This window comes from Haliotis rubra, unplaced genomic scaffold (assembly GCF_003918875.1).
Source record: "Haliotis rubra isolate DU_JTF1 unplaced genomic scaffold, ASM391887v1 Scf632, whole genome shotgun sequence".
NCBI lineage: Eukaryota > Metazoa > Mollusca > Gastropoda > Lepetellida > Haliotidae > Haliotis > Haliotis rubra.
The window spans coordinates 482,021-502,614 of NW_025767338.1; the positions used below are offsets into that span (position 1 = coordinate 482,021).

Below are 20,594 nucleotides of genomic sequence, written 5' to 3' on the forward strand. Positions count from 1 at the left end.
CTAAAGGTGTTCCACAATGTGTGAATCTGGTGTGGCCCACTGGTGTTCTCAGAGGTGAGACCATATGTGTTACCCAACGTGTGACATAAAGGTGTTCCACAATGTATGAATCTGGTGTGGCCCACTGGTGTTCTCAGAGGTGAGACCCTATGTGTTACCCAACGTGTGACCTAAAGGTGTTCCACAATGTGTGAATCTGGTGTGGCCCACTGGTGTTCTCAGAGGTGAGACCATATGTGTTACCCAACGTGTGACATAAAGGTGTTCCACAATGTATGAATCTGGTGTGGCCCACTGGTGTTCTCAGAGGTGAGACCCTATGTGTTACCCAACGTGTGACCTAAAGGTGTTCCAAAATGTGTGAATCTGGTGTGGCCCACTGGTGTTCTCAGAGGTAAAACCCTATGTGTTACCCAAAATGTGACTTACACAACCGCAGAGAAGCAGACAGCATCGGTGTCCCATTCAAACAGGTAGAAACAGTTGCGGGACTTGTACGTCAGGGTAGGTTCACTCTGAAATGAATGCAGGGTCCTTTAATATAGCAATACTACCTAAACACACGTTCAATAAGAAGCAGGTGAACTGGATACAGTCTTTCACTATTACATTACAACAGTGGGTGCCACACAGTGTACATAGTGTATGCTATAAGTTCAAAGAGCTCACCTTATTTTTCAATATGTCACAGTTAAACACAATAGCAGAGGTGACATTTTTGGCTAGTCTGTGCCCATCTCTACCGACACACAAGTCTGGTGAAGTGTACTCGACCTCCAGCTGATCATCTGAAACAGTCAGGAACATCTGCACTGACACACTACCAGTCTGTTGGTCAGATAACTGAATACTTTCATGTGGCCATCATCAATATCAATGGTCTAACATAGAAAAAGAATAGTAATGGAATACATTACAAGTTTAAAAAATTAAAATGTGAAAGGCTGCAACTTCTGCATCATGATTAACTAAAAATATCAAAACATCTTAGGACAAAAAGCAACATGTTTTAGGCCACTGGAACATGAACTTAAATCTTGTCTATCAAATATTTGGATTGCCTATTTCTAAAATCTTCTAAATTTCCATGTCATATGAAGCTTGCTCTCTTTCACCATAATGACCTGTCTCACAACTGGCATTGTTGGTGGGGAAAATAGAAAATGTTCCTCAAACATCAGTCTTGTTTTCATGAAAAGAAAAGCCACCAAAACCTATCACCCTCATCTCATATGGAAAACTGGCCTGAAAAACCATATAATGTTTCACATGCAGTCTGACCTTTAAAGTAGTACTTCCTGCTGCTGAATGTGCCGAGGTTGTTGTTGACGTTGGAGTCCTGCGGTTTCCGCTGACAAACCGCCGCCCCGACACAGGACCCGGCTGAGGTCCCCTCCAGCTTGCCCTCCAGGCTGATTGAGTATGTGAAGTTGTCCTTGCTCATCTCACGTGCGACGTGGTCGCTGGAGAACACACAAGGCATTGCCACTATCACCAAGCAGTTGAAGTTAAAATATACTTGTCTAGTAACCCAAATCTACTGACTAGTCAGAACTGATCCTACATCAATCTTTGAGCTGATGGAGTATGTGGAGTTGTCCTTGCTCATCTCACGTGCTGATTTGGTCGCTGGAGAACACACAAGGTATCGCCACTATCACCAAGCAGTTGAAGTTTAAATATACTTGTCTAATACCGCAGATCTAACATCTTGTCAGAACTGATCCTACATTAATCTTTGAGCTATGCATGTCTCTTTGATTTTCTGTTCTTTTTGAACATAAAGACAGAAGTCAAGGTGAGCGAGTAAGAGACTTCTTACAGGACGTAGCGGCAATCACATGAACAGCAAAATCTTTCAGTGGGTGCAGCTTTTTCTCTCGCTTCATTCAGTAGTGAAACATTAATCTACTACAACAGATGGTACATATCTGCTTGTAGCTCGGTCAGAAACCATCAGTAACAATCATCTGTTCAGGTGAGCGTGTGTACATACCGATGTGTGGCTGAGAGTTTCTTGATGTCTACCATGCCACTTGACCGGGGGTCTATGACGATACCGTTTTTGTCCTGGACTGCCTCCATCAGCCTGTAGACAGTCATACACAAGCTACACTCACACTGGTAGAGCACTGGTCACTTACAACAAGATCAATGGTCACTTACAACATACTGACAGGTCACTTACAACAAGATCAATGGTCACTTACAACATACTGACAGGTCACTTACAACATACTGACAGGTCACTTACAACATACTGACAGGTCACTTACAACAAGATCAATGGTCACTTACAACATACTGACAGGTCACTTACAACATACTGAGAAGTCACTTACAACATACTGACAGGTCACTTACAACATACTGACAGGTCACTTACAACATACTGACAGGTCACTTACAACAAGATCAATGGTCACTTACAACATACTGACAGGTCACTTACAACATACTGACAGGTCACTTACAACATACTGACAGGTCACTTACAACATACTGAGAAGTCACTTACAACATACTGACAGGTCACTTACAAGAAGATCATCCGTTCAAACACAAACACTGGCTGTGTGCTAGTACTGTAATGTGTACTGACATAGAAGCCCACACCACATGGTGTACTCACAGAGAAGCCGATCCCACATGGTGTAGTGATAGAGAAGCCCATTCTACATAGTGTACTGACATAGAAGCCCATCCCACACGGTGTACTGACAGAGAAGCCCACACCACATGGTGTACTGACAGAGAAGCCCATCCCACATGGTGTACTGATAGAGAAGCCCATTCTACATAGTGTACTGACATAGAAGTCCATCCCACATGGTGTACTGACACAGAAGCCCATCCCACATGGTGTACTGACAGAGAAGCCCATCCCACATAGTGTACTGACAGAGAAGCCCATCCCACAGTGTACTGACAGAGAAGCCTATCCTATGTAGTGTACTGACAGAGAAGCCCATCCCACAGGGTGTACTGACATAGAAGCCAATCCCACACGGTGTACTGACACAGAAGCCCATCCCACATGGTGTACTGACATAGAAGCCCATCCCACACGGTGTACTGACATAGAAGCCGATCCCACATGGTGTACTGACAGAGAAGCCCATCCCACAGGGTGTACTGATATAGAAGCCCATCCCACATAGTGTACTGACACAGAAGCCCATCCCACAGTGTACTGACAGAGAAGCCCATCCCACATGGTGTACTGATAGAGAAGCCCATTCTACATAGTGTACTGACATAGAAGTCCATCCCACATGGTGTACTGACACAGAAGCCCATCCCACATGGTGTACTGACAGAGAAGCCCATCCCACATAGTGTACTGACAGAGAAGCCCATCCCACAGTGTACTGACAGAGAAGCCTATCCTATGTAGTGTACTGACAGAGAAGCCCATCCCACAGGGTGTACTGACATAGAAGCCCATTCCACACGGTGTACTGACACAGAAGCCCATCCCACATGGTGTACTGACATAGAAGCCCATCCCACACGGTGTACTGACATAGAAGCCGATCCCACATGGTGTACTGACAGAGAAGCCCATCCCACAGGGTGTACTGATATAGAAGCCCATCCCACACGGTGTACTGACATAGAAGCCCATCCCACACGGTGTACTGACATAGAAGCCCATCCCACACGGTGTACTGACATAGAAGTCCATCCCACACGGTGTACTGACAGAGAAGCCCATCCCTCATGGTGTACTGACAGAGAAGCCCATCCCACACGGTGTACTGACATAGAAGCCCATCCCACACGGTGTACTGACAGAAGCCCATCCCACACGGTGTACTGACAGAGAAGCCCATCCCACACGGTGTACTGACAGAGAAGCCCATCCCACACGGTGTACTGACAGAGAAGCCCATCCTACATGGCGTACTGACAGAGAAGCCCATCCCACATGGTGTACAATCTTTGCAGGGATTTCAGGCTTCAAGATGGGTGGTAGTCTTTAAATATCCAGAAGTTGGCAGACTAAGGAATTCAAGGAAAGGAATTCAGAGATGCATTTATATTCACTCACGTGTCTTTCTTGCAAGCCAATCTTGTTTTCCATTCAAATTCAAAGATACAGTCCTCGGTATTTCTTGCACTGAAAACATTCATGAAATGATCACCACGAACAAGGTGAGTGAGTGAGTCAGTTGGGTTCAGTACCCTTTGAACAGCATTTCTGTGTAACACTTTCCTGGAAGCAGGAATTTCGTGACACCTCAGACAACTGAGCCACAACTGTCCCTTATATATCATAGAAATTAAAGAAGAATTCTTGCTGTTTGAAACTTAATTTAGATAAAATACATTAACATTTTAAAAGAGAAGTATCAACCACCAATATGTAAACATACTACCAATGACGAAGATACCAACAATCAACTGATGGGACGTACCTTTCAATATATCGTGGGCCTCCCACCAGCTTATCACACCGGAACTTGATGATGGTTTTGGCCATGCGGTTGTTGCTGCGGCGCCGACTGTGAGAGCAGGCCGAGGCCCCCTGGGAGTACTCCAAGACAATAGTCTTCCCATCAGCTGTGGATGGAACAGTTGTGTTAGGAAAGAAGTGACCAGAGATGTGCTGTTGTGCAGCAATTTCATCAAATAGTGACATGAAATACCCATCCCCACTGAGATTATTTATCTTTGGTTGATGTTAAAAACATACCATGTTGAGGCATAGTGTCAACAGCCTGTAAATAATGGAATCTGGACCAAACAGGTCAGTGATCGATGCGGTAAGCTACAATCCACACCATCAGGATATATAAATGGGACATTAACATGATACAAGGCTGTATTTGGTATTGAAACTGACAAGAATGTAAATCTATTCAGAGATTCTTTACAGCCTTTCTTGTCACAATGTCAATTCAAAGTCCTTGGAACCATGGGAAGTATACATCAAAAGTTAATTAATACGGTAAAATGACTGATTATCTTAACTAACCAATGTAACATATGTTATATTTGGGATTACAATTACTTAGTAAAGTACAGATTCTAGTATTTTTGTTGGGTTGAGTACCATTTGTGATTCAAACCCACACCCTCAGAGTCAGGCACCTAATCTCCAGAGCACAAAGCCAGCCATCTAACCCGCTCAGCCACCAAGACTTCCACAAATATGAAAGTAGGACAACTGGTAGTATAGACTGCAGAAGTTGTATATCCATAAAATGTCCTCATTCTTCATCTCCCCAACTTCTGGAATGCCAATCAAAGAAGTGATAATTGTCTACCATAATCTGGTTAACTTACCATCCATGTAGAGCCTCTGTGTTCGTACAGCTCCCAACATGTCGGTCATCTTGTCTGCAGTCTTCCGACAAACAGCCGAGTCCATGTGACAACCTTCACCTCGAGCCTGCCCATGGACTCCTTGGCAGATGTTCAAGAAATAACTGAAAAACAAAATGACGGAGTGAGTACCCTATTTTTGAGTATAGTGCCTAAATAATTACAACTTTGATAGAGAATGGATAAATATAAAATGCAGATACATAGCCTTTTTTCACCCCGATGAAAATAATTCAGAGCATGTAATACCAAATATCTTACTATCAGTCATCAAATCCATGATGACATATGCCAGTCATATCATTATACTATTTTGTATGTAGTAGAAGACGTACGTGTTTTTCTTGCTGTCTGTGTAGTTCCAGCTGCCGGTGTCGCGTGACAGTATCCCGAAGTCATACACAGTCCCATCATGCACTAGGGTACAGTCTTCAATGATGGGAGGACATATGAGGTTTGTCTTCCACATAAACAAGGCGGAACACTTGGCACTCTGCAACACGCCATCAGACATCCAATATCATCATGGGTATAATGGATTCAAAGTTGACAAAAATGAATTAAACACATTTGGCTTCTTAGCACAATGAAATCATTTTAAATTTGAAAATAGGCATCCATTATTGTTTGATGATATCAGTCATTGTGTGATGGCATCTATCATTGTTTGATGACATCAGTCACTGCATGATGGCAACTATTGTTGTTTGATGATATCAGTCATTGTGTGATGGCATCTATCATTGTGTGATGGCATCTATCATTGTTTAATGATATCAGTCATTGTGTGATGGCATCCATTATTGTTTGATGATATCAGTCAGTGTGTGATGGCATCCATCATTGTTTGATGATATCAGTCATTGTGTGATGGCATCTATCATTGTTTGATGATATCAGTCATTGTGTGATGGCATCTATCGTTTGATGATATCAGTCATTGTGTGATGGCATCTATCATTGTTTAATGATATCAGTCATTGTGTGATGGCATCCATCATTGTTTGATGATATCAGTCGTGTGATGGCATCCATTATTGTTTGATGACATCAGTCATTGTGTGATGGCATCCATCATTGTTTGATGATATCAGTCATTGTGTGACGGCATCCATTATTGTTTGATATCAGTCATTGTGCGATGGCATCCATTATTGTTTGATGATATCAGTCATTGTGTGATGGCATCTATCATTGTGATGGCATCTATCATTGTTTGATGATATCAGTCATTGTGTGATGACATCTATCACTGTTTGATGATATCAGTCGTTGTGTGATGGTATCCATTATTGTTTGATGATATCAGTCATTGTGTGATGGCATCTATCATTGTTTGATGATATCAGTCATTGTGTGATGGCATCCATTATTGTTTGATTAAATCAGTTATTGTGTGATGGCATTTATCATTGTTTGATGATATCAGTCATTGTGGGATGGCGTCAACTATTGTTTGATGATATCAGTCATAGTGTGATGGCAAACATTATTGTTTGATGATATCAGTCATTGTGTAATGGCATCCATTATTGTTTGAATGATATCAGTCATTGTGTGATGGCATCTATCATTGTTTGATGATATCAGTCATTGTGTGATGGCATTTTTCACTGTTTGATGATATCAGTCATTGTGTGATGGCATCCATTATTGTTTGATGATATTAGTCATTGTGTGATGGCATCTATCATTGTTTAATGATATCAGACATTGTGTGATGGCATCCATAATTGTTTGATGATATCAGTCATTGTGTGATGGCATTTATCACTGTTTGATGATATCAGTCATTGTGTGATAGCATCTATCATTGTTTAATGATATCAGTCATTGTGCGATGGCATCCATTATTGTTTGATGATATCAGTCATTGTGTGATGGCATCCATCATTGTTTGATGATATCAGTCATTGTGTGATGGCATTTATCACTGTTTGATGATATCAGTCATTGTGTAATGGCATCTATTGGTGTTTGATGATATCAGTCATTGTGTGATGGCATCTATCATTGTTTGATGATATCAGTCATTGTGTGATGGCATCCATTATTGTTTGATGATATCAGTCATTGTGTGATGGCATCCATTATTGTTTGATGATATCAGTCAGTGTGTGATGGCATCTATCATTGTTTGATGATATCAGTCATTGTGTGATGGCATCCATTATTGTTTGATGATATCAGTCATTGTGTGATGGCATCTATCATTGTTTGATGATATCAGTCATTGTGTGATGGCATCCATTATTGTTTGATGACATCAGTCATTGTGTGATGGCATCCATCATTGTTTGATGATATCAGTCATTGTGTGATGGCATCCATCATTGTTTGATGATATCAGTCATTGTGTGATGGCATCTATTGTTTGACGATATCGATGATATCAGTCATTGTGCGATGGCATCTATCATTGTTTGATCATATCAGTCATTGTGTGATGGCATCCATTATTGTTTGATGATATCAGTCATTGTGTGATGGCATCCATTATTGTTTGATGATATCAGTCATTGTGTGATGGCATCTATGATTGTTTGATGATATCAGTCAGTGTGTGATGGCATCCATTATTGTTTAATATCAGTCATTGTGTGATGGCATCTATCATTGTTTGATGATATCAGTCATTGTGTGATGGCATTTATCACTGTTTGATGATATCAGTCATTGTGTGATGGCATCCATCATTGTCTGATGATATCAGTCATTGTGTGATGGCATCTATCATTGTTTGATGATATCAGTCATTGTGTGATGGCATATATCATTGTTTGATGATATCAGTCATTGTGTGATGGCATCCATTATTGCGTCGATAATATCAGTCATTATGTGATGGCATCCATCATTGTTTGATGATATCAGTCATTGTGTGATGGCATCCATTATTGTTTGAATGATATCAGTCATTGTGTGATGGCATCCATTATTGTTTGAATGATATCAGTCATTGTGCGATGGCATCCATTATTGTTTGATGATATTAGTCATTGTGTGACGGCATTTATCATTGTTTGATGATATCAGTCATTGTGTGATGGCATCCATCATTGTTTGATGATATCAGTCATTGTGTGATGGCATCTATTGGTGTTTGATGATATCAGTCATTGTGTGATGCCATCTATCGTTGTTTGATGATATCAGTCATTGTGTGATGGCATCTATCATTGTTTAATGATATCAGTCGTTGTGTGATGGCATCCATCATTGTTTGATGATATCAGTCATTGTGTGATGGCATCCATTATTGTTTGATGATATCAGTCATTGTGATGGCATCCATTATTGTTTGATGATACCAGTCATTGTGTGATGGCATCTATCATTGTTTGATGATATCAGTTATTGTGCGATGGCATCCATTATTGTTTGATGATATCAGTCAATGTGAGATGGCATCTATCATGTTTGATGATATCAGTCATTGTGCGATGGCATCCATTATTGTTTGATTATACCAGTCAATGTGAGATGGCATCTATCACTGTTTGATGATATCAGTCATTGTGTGATGGCATCTATCATTGTTTGATTGTACCAGTCAATGTGAGATGGCATCCATCACTGTTTGATGATATCAGTCATTGCATGATGGCATCTATCATGTTTGATGATATCAGTCATTGTGCGATGGCATCCATCACTGTTTGATTACATTAGGCATGGTTTGATGTCATCAGTCAATCATAGTATTTCCAGACATATCATGTATGGTATGTTGCAAAAAACATATAGCAAAGCAAATAGTAACCAGTGACAACTTCTGTACATTGCCATGTGGAAAACCACCCCCTTCCTAAGTAGAACAAGCACTAAGAGATGGACAAGCTGTAACTTACTGGCCAGGACTGGGGCTTCCCATTGCCAGCGCTGTAGTCACACTGGAACAGAATCTCCGTCTTGGCCTGCACTTTCTGACCTGGATCAAAATAACAAGAAGAATGGTGATGCCAAATAGCCAAATATTGACTCCTTCAAACACACAGCTATTGCCAAAATTGCTTCACTAACAGAAAACCTCAGATATGTTACTGAAATTGAAATGATTTCACATTATTTCAGCCACACAGTGATCGAACAAATGACACAAATAGGCTTAGCACAACATTGTGATATATGTAACTCCCTATTGTGTAGCCTGTTATATATCTATATCAATAATTAGTTGTTTACTCATAGTACATTGTAACCCGAACCTCATGACATCATTCTCGTCACTATATGGCTGAAATATTGCCGATGTGACGTTAAATATTAACTCACTCACTCGTGACATCATTGACAAAAGCATCATGGTTCTTCTTCAACTGTTACTTGATTCAACAAGTTGTGTTCAATCCAATTTATACACACATAAAACGATGACAAAGACACGACATCGCCCTGTGAGATAGTCCCTCCAGGTCTGGTGGTATCTGCACCAAGTGATCATAGTTCTATGAATATCATAACCTAGACATTTTAATACTTACAAACTTAATACACCTACCAGTTCTGTTATCACGACCTTACCTCCGGCAACACACTGACTTCCTCCGGTCAGCAGCAACTTTAAGATCTCCCGACTCTCCATCATGAACATCCCCTTCCTGGCATCCCCATACGACACGCCGGTGTTGTGGTCAATATGGCAGCTGGACGAACCCGCACACCCGGGGTATTTGGGGTTGTTGATGGCACCACATGGCTGGATGTAGAAGCTGCCCCCTTGAGCTGGGTACACCTGAATACACATCGTACCATCATTGATCACATCAGGCAGGAATGGATATGTGAAGATCCGGGTTAGAACTGGTTTTCAGCAACCCATGCTTGTCGTAAGAGGCAACTAACAGGATCGGGTGATCAGACTCGCTGACTTGGTTGACACATGTCATTGTATCCCAATTGTCGAAGATCAATGCTTTGATGTTGATCACTGAATTGTCTGGTCCAGACTGGATTATTTACAGACAGCTGTCATTTAGCTGGGATATTGCTGAGTGCGGCATTAAACAACAAACCAACCAACCAGGCAGGAATACTCCATATCACTTGTGTGCAGCATCAGTAATTCATTTACATGAAGACTTATAATCTTGAAGTATGTTCGTTGTTTTACACTATACTTCACAATGCAGCCTATAAATATATGAAATAAATGTAAGTCTGAACCATAGTCCAGTGACCGATGATGTGAGAAACTGTCTAGCCACTGACATATGATGAGACACAATGTAAGTAACTAAACCAGGCCACACAATCCATTTGGTCGCCAGTTCCAGTCAGCATAGGCTACTGTGGAACTAATTCTTACCCTGATCCACCACACAGATAGCGTAACTGTCACAAGTAGTTGACCTGTACAGCACAGGAAAGCTTGTTTAAAATAGGCATAGTGCTGACTGACCAAACATCTGTACTTCATTGAAACCCAGCATCAATGCTCAGCAAAAGGTTTGAATCCCACACAAGGACCCAGCAACCTCATACCACTGGAATGTGAAGTGAACTTTGTATTTCTCAAACAGCTGGTGTAATGCTTTTATACAGAAGCTATGTCATCTTAATGTAGTGTCTACATCAACATTGAAGCCATGTGATACTTCATGATAGACAGTACATTCTGACAATGTACTGACAATATCTGCTAAAGTGTTCAACCTTCAGTTTTTTAAGTGAGAGCACACGGTGCATATGGAGTGAATATGGTTATCTCACCGGAACTGGGGTGCTGAGGGCACTGATGTCGTAGTGCTGTCCGGTGCTGGGGTCGTTGTACGTGCATGTCGATGTCTCCGTGCTGACCTGGTTATCCTGACAGGCCAGGTTGGTATACCACATAAACACGTAGTCGCAGTCATCGGCGACCAACTCAAACTTGGGCTCTCCCTGGAAGCGACAAAAGTGTTGACATCAATGGGGTAGGTTACAATAGTGTTGACATCAGTGGGGCAGGTTACAATAGTGTTGACATCAGTGGGGCAGGTTACAATAGTGTTGATATCAGTGGGACAGGTTACAAAAGTGTTGACATCAGTGGGGCAGGTTACAACAGTGTTGACATCGGTGGGGCAGGTTACAACAGTGTTGACATCAGTTGGGCAGGTTACAACAGTGTTGACATCAGTGGGGCAGGTTAGAATGGTCATGACATGAGTGGGGCAGGTTACAATAGTGTTGACGTCAGTGGGGCAGGTTACAATAGTGTTGGCGTCAGTGGGGCAGGTTACAATAGTGTTGACATCAGTGGGGCAGGTTACAACAGTGATGACATCAGTGGGGCAGGTTACAATAGTGTTGACATCGGTGGGGCAGGTTACAATAGTGTTGACATCAGTGGGGCAGGTTACAACAGTGTTGACATCAGTGGGGCAGGTTACAATAGTGTTGACGTCAGTGGGGCAGGTTACAACAGTGTTGACATCGGTGGGGCAGGTTACAACAGTGTTGACATCGGTGGGGCAGGTTACAACAGTGTTGACATCAGTGGGGCAGGTTACAACAGTGTTGACATCAGTTGGGCAGGTAACAATAGTGTTGACGTCAGTGGGGCAGGTTACAACAGTGTTGACATCAGTGTGGGGCGGTGGGGTAGCCTAGTGGTTAAAGCGTTGGCTCGTCACGCCGAGGATCCGGGTTCGATTCCCCACATGGGCACAATGTGTTGAAGCCCATTTCTGGTGTGTTGGCCAGCCAATAGTGATATTGCTGGAATATTGCTAAAAGCGGCGTAAAACTAAACTCAGTCAGTCAGTCAGTCAGTTGACATCAGTGGGGCAGGTAACAATAGGTTACAATAGTGTTGACATCAGTGGGGCAGGTTACAATAGTGTTGACATCAGTGGGGCAGGTTACAATAGTGTTGACATCAGTGGGGCAGGTTACAACAGTGTTGACATCAGTGGGGCAGGTTACAACAGTGTTGACATCAGTGGGGCAGGTTACAATAGTGTTGACATCAGTGGGGCAGGTTACAACAGTGTTGACATCAGTGGGGCAGGTAACAATAGGTTACAATAGTGTTGACATCAGTGGGGCAGGTTACAATAGTGTTGATATCAGTGGGACAGGTTACAATAGTGTTGACATCAGTGGGGCAGGTTACAACAGTGTTGACATCAGTGGGGCAGGTTACAACAGTGTTGACATCAGTGGGGCAGGTTACAATAGTGTTGACATCAGTGGGGCAGGTTACAAAGGTTAGTGTTGACGTCAGTGGGGCAGGGGGCAGGTTACAAGAGTGGTCATGACATCAGTGGGGCAGGTTACAATAGTGTTGAGGTTACAACAGTGTTGACATCAGTGGGGCAGGTTACAATAGTGTTGACATCAGTGGGGCAGGTTACAACAGTGTTGACGTCAGTGGGGCAGGTTACAATAGTGTTGACATCAGTGGGGCAGGTTAGAATGGTCATGACATCAGTGGGGGGCAGGTTACAATAGTGTTGACGCAGTCAGCAGGGGCAGGTTACAACAGTGTTGACATTACAATAGTGGGGCAGTGGGGCAGGTTACACAACAGTGTTGACATGTCAGTGGGGCAGGTTACAAGTAGTGCAGTGCGTGGGCAGGTTGACATCAGTGGGGCAGGTTACAACAGTGTTGACATCAGTGGGGCAGGTTACAACAGTGTTGACATCAGTGGGGCAGGTTACAATAGTGTTGACATCAGTGGGGCAGGTTAGAATGGTCATGACATCAGTGGGGCAGGTTACAATAGTGTTGACGCCAGTGGGGGTTAGGTTACAACAGTGTTGACGGTTACAATAGTGTTGACCAGTGGGGCAGGTTAGAATGGTCATGACATCAGTGCAGGCAGGTTACAACAGTGTTGACATCAGTGGGGCAGGTTACAATAGTGTTGACATCAGTGGGGCAGGTTACAACAGTGTTGACATCAGTGGGGCAGGTTACAACAGTGTTGACGTCAGTGGGGCAGGTTACAATAGTGTTGACATCAGTGGGGCAGGTTACAATAGTGTTGACGTCAGTGGGGCAGGTTAGAATGGTCATGACATCAGTGGGGCAGGTTACAACAGTGTTGACGTCAGTGGGGCAGGTTAGAATGGTCAAGTTAGTGACATCAGTGGGGCAGGTTACAAATAGTGTTGACGTCAGTGGGGCAGGTTACAGTGTTGACATCAGTGGGGCAGGTTACAATAGTGTTGACGTCAGTGGGGCAGGTTAGAATGGTCATGACATCAGTGGGGCAGGTTACAACAGTGTTGACGTCAGTGGGGCAGGTTACAACAGTGTTGACATCAGTGGGGCAGGTTACAATAGTGTTGACGTCAGTGGGGCAGGTTACAATAGTGTTGACGTCAGTGGGGCAGGTTACAATAGTGTTTACGTCAATGGGGCAGGTTTCAACAGTGTCAAGAGACCTTCAGTCTCAGACTGCTGAGTATCCAGAGAGACTAGTTCAAAATGAAGATGTTACACAATTATCCACTAGTCAAAGTGAGTAGCAAACTAGTTTAATGTGACCAATGGTGTCACACCTGCACACAGATTGTGATGCCTAAGGATGTGGTTACATTATTTGGTCTTGACTTAATTGATGCTGTTCAAAACTCATTAAACTGTGTTAGCTAAAGATACTTAAAATGTCTTTTGAATGATGAAGCCAACTTGCTGGTACTCCCAACTGTTATGTCGCCATTATATTGTTCGACTTCACTTGGGGTAGGAAAAGAATGAATTAAACTCACACGTGACGTGCCGGCTTTACAGGTGAAGATGATATGGGTTGTGATGTTCCTACTGGGGTCCTTTGTGCACTTGCTGCCATTCACATATGCCAAGGTCACCTTTCCATTCACGGAGTCCACATACGGGCCTTTAGCCAGGTGACCCAAACTCTGAAACACCACAGTGAATTAGGACCATCGGATGCTTGATCTATTCACGTGAATACACACAGAAAATAAACACACAAGCAGTAAAAGGTGGAGCTGTACATCATGTTCATAGAAATAGTCATTTCTTGGAAAATGCATTCTCCATACTATGTCAAATGAACTAAGCGAAGCTGTGTTTTATCTTTGGGCACAGTTACATACATACAACAAAGAATTTTATCTTACAGGTGGATACAGTTACATACATACCAGAGTTTTATCTTACAGATGGGCACAGTTACATACATACCAGAGTTTTATCTTACAGATGGGCACAGTTACATACATACCAGAGTTTTATCTTACAGGTGGGCACAGTTACATACACACCACATGAGTTTTATCTTACAGATGGGCACAGTTACATACATACCAGAGTTTTATCTTACAGATGGGCACAGTTACATACATACCAGAGTTTTATCTTACAGATGGGCACAGTTACATACATACCAGAGTTTTATCTTACAGATGGGCACAGTTACATACATACCAGAGTTTTATCTTACAGGTGGGCACAGTTACATACACACCACAGGAGTTTTATCTTACAGATGGGCACAGTTACATACATACCACAGGAGTTTTATCTTACAGGTGGGCACAGTTACATACATACCAGAGTTTTATCTTACAGGTGGGCACAGTTACATACACACCACATGAGTTTTATCTTACAGATGGGCACAGTTACATACATACCACATGAGTTTTATCTTACAGGTGGGCACAGTTACATACATACCAGAGTTTTATCTTACAGGTGGGCACAGTTACATACACACCAAATGAGTTTTATCTTACAGGTGGGCACAGTTACATACATACCAGAGTTTTATCTTACAGATGGGCACAGTTACATACATACCACAGGAGTTTTATCTTACAGGTGGGCACAGTTACATACATACCAGAGTTTTATCTTACAGATGGGCACAGTTACATACACACCACAAGAGTTTTATCTTACAGGTGGGCACAGTTACATACACACCACAGGAGTGTTATCTTACAGGTGGGCACAGTTGCATACATACCAGAGTTTTATCTTACAGGTGGGCACAGTTACATACACACCACAGGAGTTTTATCTTACAGGTGGGCACAGTTACATACATACCACAGGAGTGTTATCTTACAGGTGGGCACAGTTACATACATACCAGGAGTTTTATCTTACAGGTGGGCACAGTTACATACATACCAGAGTTTTATCTTACAGGTGGGCACAGTTACATACACACCACAGGAGTGTTATCTTACAGGTGGGCACAGTTACATACATACATGAGTTTTATCTTACAGATGGGCACAGTTACATACATACCAGAGTTTTATCTTACAGATGGGCACAGTTACATACATACCATAGTTTTATCTTACAGGTGGGCACAGTTACATACACACCACAGGAGTGTTATCTTACAGGTGGGCACAGTTACATACATACCACAGGAGTGTTATCTTACAGGTGGGCACAGTTGCATACATACCAGAGTTTTATCTTACAGATGGGCACAGTTACATACACACCACATGAGTTTTATCTTACAGGTGGGCACAGTTACATACACACCACATGAGTTTTATCTTACAGGCGGGCACAGTTACATACATACCACAAAGAGTTTTATCTTACAGGTGGGCACAGTTACATTGAGTTTTATCTTACAGGCGGGCACAGTTACATACATACCACAAAGAGTTTTATCTTACAGGTGGGCACAGTTACATACACACCACATGAGTTTTATCTTACAGGCGGGCACAGTTACATACACACCACAAAGAGTTTTATCTTACAGGTGGGCACAGTTACATACATACCACATAGAGTTTTATCTTACAGGTGGGCACAGTTACATACATACCACAAAGAGTTTTATCTCCCTTTATAGCTAAAATGAATGGAATCATCATGAACCGTATCAGTTCTTTGTCAAATAATGTCACAGTATTGTGTTGTTCTGGCAACCTAATGACGGTCCATAATGACATCATAAATCTTGTTCCATGACCTAACATTGTTGGGTCAACAGCCCGTTTTGTGTTGTTTCAAGTAAACTTACAATTAAATTTATGATACTGTTTTGTCTTTTTGGACACAAATTCTATCCATTTTAGCCTCCTTTGTCAGGCAGTTAACTGAAGACCTAGAGCTTCAGCGTTAACCTGATACTATCATACAGTGGACACAGGTGGATAGTCACATACATACCAGAGGAGATTTATCTCCCTCTACCCTACAGGCGGCTGATCCTGGTGGGCACAGTTTCCCCTGTATGGGGTTCAGCGGTCGGCAGATGTTGATGTAGTAGGTGGTGCCAGAGTTTGCCCCTGGCATCATGGTGATGGCGACATGATGTCCCGATGCCTTGATGAGTGGAGACAGGTCGACCTTGTAACTGCCACTTGGGCCCTGTGTTTCCACGCTGCACTCTACCTGAATGTGGAAATTGGCAGGGTCAATATTAGTGCTACAAACTAGTTTCTTTCGTGGCAACACATGTTTACACAGCATACTCACAGAGAAAAATTGTATTACTTGACATCTGAATATCAGTTCCATATCTGTTAAAGTCCTAGTCTAAGAAAACTTAGGCTCAGTATTATTCGTTACATTGCTATACTGAGTACTCCAGTAGAAGGTCATGTCAGCTAACCTTCAAGCGACCTATGACCGTCCAACCAAACATGAGATGGACGAACGGATTTAACCAATCAGGCAACGGCTACTATTCACGGTTTGGCGAGACTTACTAAATGGATTTTATCTTCCCTGGTTGCTGACACTGATCTCTCAACAAATGAAAATCTGCAAAAACCACAGATACTTGATCTGATATACGCTTAGGGGTTTCTGATGACATGCTTACTATTAGCTTATATTTCCGCAAGATGACATCCTGGAATACTGACAAAACGCTATTTTCAGCAACTGTTTACGCACTGTTGTGAATAATGGCGTCCTCCATGTTTATCACTTGGAAGTGATCGTGCGGAAAATAGCATTCTGAATTGTTCGAGTTCAAACGTTTTCGAGGTAAAAGTTCAAACGGTATGTGCACTTTCGTGATTTGGTAAGCTGTGTTCTGATTGGTCAATTCAAATATTTAGCTGACTCAACCTTCTACTAGGGTTTGTTAGACTCATTATAGCTGTGTAACGAATACTACTGAGCATAAGTTTATTTAGACTGGTTAAAGTCCTTGGAAACTGTTAGAAAGTTGGACCAACCTCTTTTTCACAGACTCTGTTTGTGTGCCAGTTGAAGTGATACACACAATCATCTGTCTCGTCCACCAGTATTGGATATCCATCACCCTTGCCATGGCCACAGATGAAGTTGATGATGGTGGAGCGCTGGTAATTGCCATGGCAGAGGGCACCACCGGAGTAGTTTAGCATCAAGAAGCCACCTCTAAACTGCAAGTTGCTGTTGGCAATACCAGCACTGAAGTTCCGCTTCTCCCCCACTAACTCCTTCTGACATGATCCTGAATCCAACCAGTATATGAGTGAGTGAGTGAGTGAGTGAGTGAGTGAGTGTGTGTTGAGTGAGTGAGTGTGTGTGGATGGATGAGTGAGTGTGAGTATGTGTGGATGAGTGAATGAGTGAATGTGAGTGAGTTGTTTTCAGTACTTTCTCAGCAATGTCAAGGAGTCTCAGCCTAAGTGACATCATTTGTAAGTAAAACATGAGAACAGGTGTAGTGTTAACAGGCCAAGGATTCTGACTGGAGTTGATCTGGGATTCAAATCCACAACCAGTAGATCCTTGTATCCAAGGGACATAACTCTTATGGTGCCTCTATGACAAGGAGAATGGATCTAACACATTGTAGTCCAGTGAGTGACTGACTATGGTTTCATGCCACTTTTTATTCCAGCAAATGGCAGCAATATGACCGGGGAGACCAGAATGGGCTCTACACAGTGTACCCATTTCGAGAATCGAACCCAGGTCTTCAATGTGATGAGTGAACACTGTGTCCACTATGCTACACCTTATGGGGGATCAGTATCTGTTTTCACCTGCAGATGACAGTCTTTGTCAAAGTATGCCAGCAACAATCATCACAAGGTTTAAGATTCCCTGATGCAAGCTGACTCTTGTCTCCAGTGTGACAAGCCAACACTTTACCCACAAGGCAACTCCCACAAAAGTCATGAAGATGCAACCAAACTGAAGACAACGCAAACTTCAACAACTTATGCAGCACAAGTTGTTTCCATCTCAGAAAGAAAGAATCCTCACCAACATTGCTGTCACAGCCACTGCCAGTCACAGGAGCACACACGTTGATGCGGAAGTCATGGTTGTTGCCGTCATCGAAGTGATAGCCTGTGGACTTCTTCAGAGCACTCAAGTCAAATGTGTAGCCTGAAACAAGGAGAACCAAAAGCTCAACATTAGCCTCAAGTTTTGAATAATTTAGCTACCTCAAATAAAGATGAATGGAAAAGTGAGTGAGTTTATTTTTACGCCACTTTTAGCAATATTCCAGCAATATCACAGCGGGGGACACCAGAAATGGGCTTCACACATTGTACCCATGTGGGGAATCAGAGGAGCGGACGCTTTAACCATTAATGGGACCCAAGCCATTTTTTCTCATCAGATGAGAGATGACTCATTGTAAACTCCTTGATATCTTGAAGCATCATTTACTGCAAGAACAATGCTTTGAACATATATCTTTAAATTTGGAGGAATACACGTTCTTTACAGCTATATTTTTCCACTTTAAATTTATGTTTAAAGTTGACCAACTGCATAACCCGTTTTTAAAGAGCCCCTGGCATGAAATTAAGACAATGTGGATCACAAAATCATTGATGTTGGATTGACTGGCACAGACAAAGTGGAGAATGCAGATCATTTCCTAGCATTGGTTCCCAAGGCTGCTAGTGACAGATAAGACTGACTGACCAGAGTCTGGGTTTATGGCAGTGCAGTTGCCTCCCTTGGCACTCTTTTCCCTCGCCTCCACTGAGCATGCTGCACGGGCCTTCCACACAAACCGATGCTGACACAGGTTGGCCAGGAAGTGATCGGAGGGCTCCGAGTCCTGAAGGAAAAAGGTTTCATGGAACACAAGATCAACAGATAGGGGTGAAGGGTGCATACATGAAACTGAAAAAGCGGTGTAAAACCATAATCACTCACTCACTCACATAGCAATGTGATGTGATGTGAAATTGGGTTCAACGTCGTGCTTGAGAATATTTCGCTCATATGACGACGTGCATGCGTGTGTATGTGTATGTGCGACTGCTTGTACTAGCCCAGACTTAAGCTGGTTTTATAGTGCTAGCCCACTGAGATACCAAGCCGCAGTGAAGCATGAACCCCACTGAAGACACATTATACTGACTCCGAGCCGACCAGTCCTTGTTGTACCCATTAATGCCGAGCGCCAGGCAGGGACCAACAGGTACCATACTTTAACGTCCATTGGTATGACGCGGTCGGGGATTGAACCCGCAACCTTCCGCTCTCCGCACATAGCAATGTACAACATAACCATACCATAGTGGCCTGACACATGAGTGGTAGATATTACATTCCCTCCATCTGGGAAGGATTTGCACACAATCAAGCAAGTGACCCACCTGACCACAAGATCAAAGTTAGTTACCTCATACCACAGTCAACTGTTGCTATTATCTTGACATGAGTTTATTACATAGCTGAGGTTAACAATTCTTTACAAAAGATAGAAAATAGTTAATACCCTACTGAGCCAGAACAAGACCACAAAACCCCACCCTGTCTCTCAGCATTACTTTCAGTACTGTCTAATGCTATCATATCGACTATCATGAACTGACAAAACAGAATTGATCTCTGGACTAACAGTTAATTACTTCCATTTGGGGTTCCTGATGGTAGCATGTCAAGATCCCTCAATTACTGAACTACGAAAACAATTACATTCACATTCGGGTATCTTGACAATACACCCCATACTCACATAGGCATTGAGGTCACAGGTGAGGATGATGATAGTGGACACTGACTGGTTAGACACTGGACACTTCTCTCCATTTTCGTACTGGATGATGAGGGTCTTGGACAAAGTGTCGAACTTCACTGGCTTGTCGGTCAGCTCTCCGATCTTGTGGAACCTAATGGACACAGGACTGGTCAGTGAAACTGTACTTTTGCAGGTGTAGGGGTAGTCAAGTGGTAAAAGTGCTGGCTCATCACCATGGTGAATCTCATACTGTGAGTCCACCTTCATGATATGGCTTGATATAATGTTATAGTTATAGAGTTCATACAGTTCCAGCCTGACAAGGAGGAGATACTTTAACCTTTGGGACCACTTGAAACATGAACTCTTAAATTTATTGCAAACTTTG

At 42.6% G+C, this 20,594-nt stretch overlaps 1 protein-coding gene across 1 annotated transcript in view; it reads right to left on the bottom strand.

The window, feature by feature from the left end:
- Positions 1 to 20,594, bottom strand: part of LOC124256632 (cation-independent mannose-6-phosphate receptor-like) — a 68,810-nt gene that overhangs the window by 4,541 nt on the left and 43,675 nt on the right. Inside the window, exons 22-38 of the mRNA XM_046690608.1 lie at positions 20,204 to 20,357; positions 19,159 to 19,297; positions 18,484 to 18,609; positions 17,463 to 17,722; positions 16,444 to 16,668; positions 14,037 to 14,186; positions 11,044 to 11,214; positions 9,856 to 10,066; positions 9,183 to 9,262; positions 5,667 to 5,824; positions 5,293 to 5,435; positions 4,422 to 4,566; positions 4,055 to 4,123; positions 1,997 to 2,089; positions 1,282 to 1,463; positions 670 to 788; positions 430 to 515 (exon numbers count right to left, since the gene is read on the bottom strand). Of these exons, the coding sequence (XP_046546564.1) occupies positions 430 to 515; positions 670 to 788; positions 1,282 to 1,463; positions 1,997 to 2,089; positions 4,055 to 4,123; positions 4,422 to 4,566; positions 5,293 to 5,435; positions 5,667 to 5,824; positions 9,183 to 9,262; positions 9,856 to 10,066; positions 11,044 to 11,214; positions 14,037 to 14,186; positions 16,444 to 16,668; positions 17,463 to 17,722; positions 18,484 to 18,609; positions 19,159 to 19,297; positions 20,204 to 20,357 (2,511 nt within the window). The remainder of the gene's footprint in view (positions 1 to 429; positions 516 to 669; positions 789 to 1,281; positions 1,464 to 1,996; positions 2,090 to 4,054; positions 4,124 to 4,421; positions 4,567 to 5,292; positions 5,436 to 5,666; positions 5,825 to 9,182; positions 9,263 to 9,855; positions 10,067 to 11,043; positions 11,215 to 14,036; positions 14,187 to 16,443; positions 16,669 to 17,462; positions 17,723 to 18,483; positions 18,610 to 19,158; positions 19,298 to 20,203; positions 20,358 to 20,594) is intronic.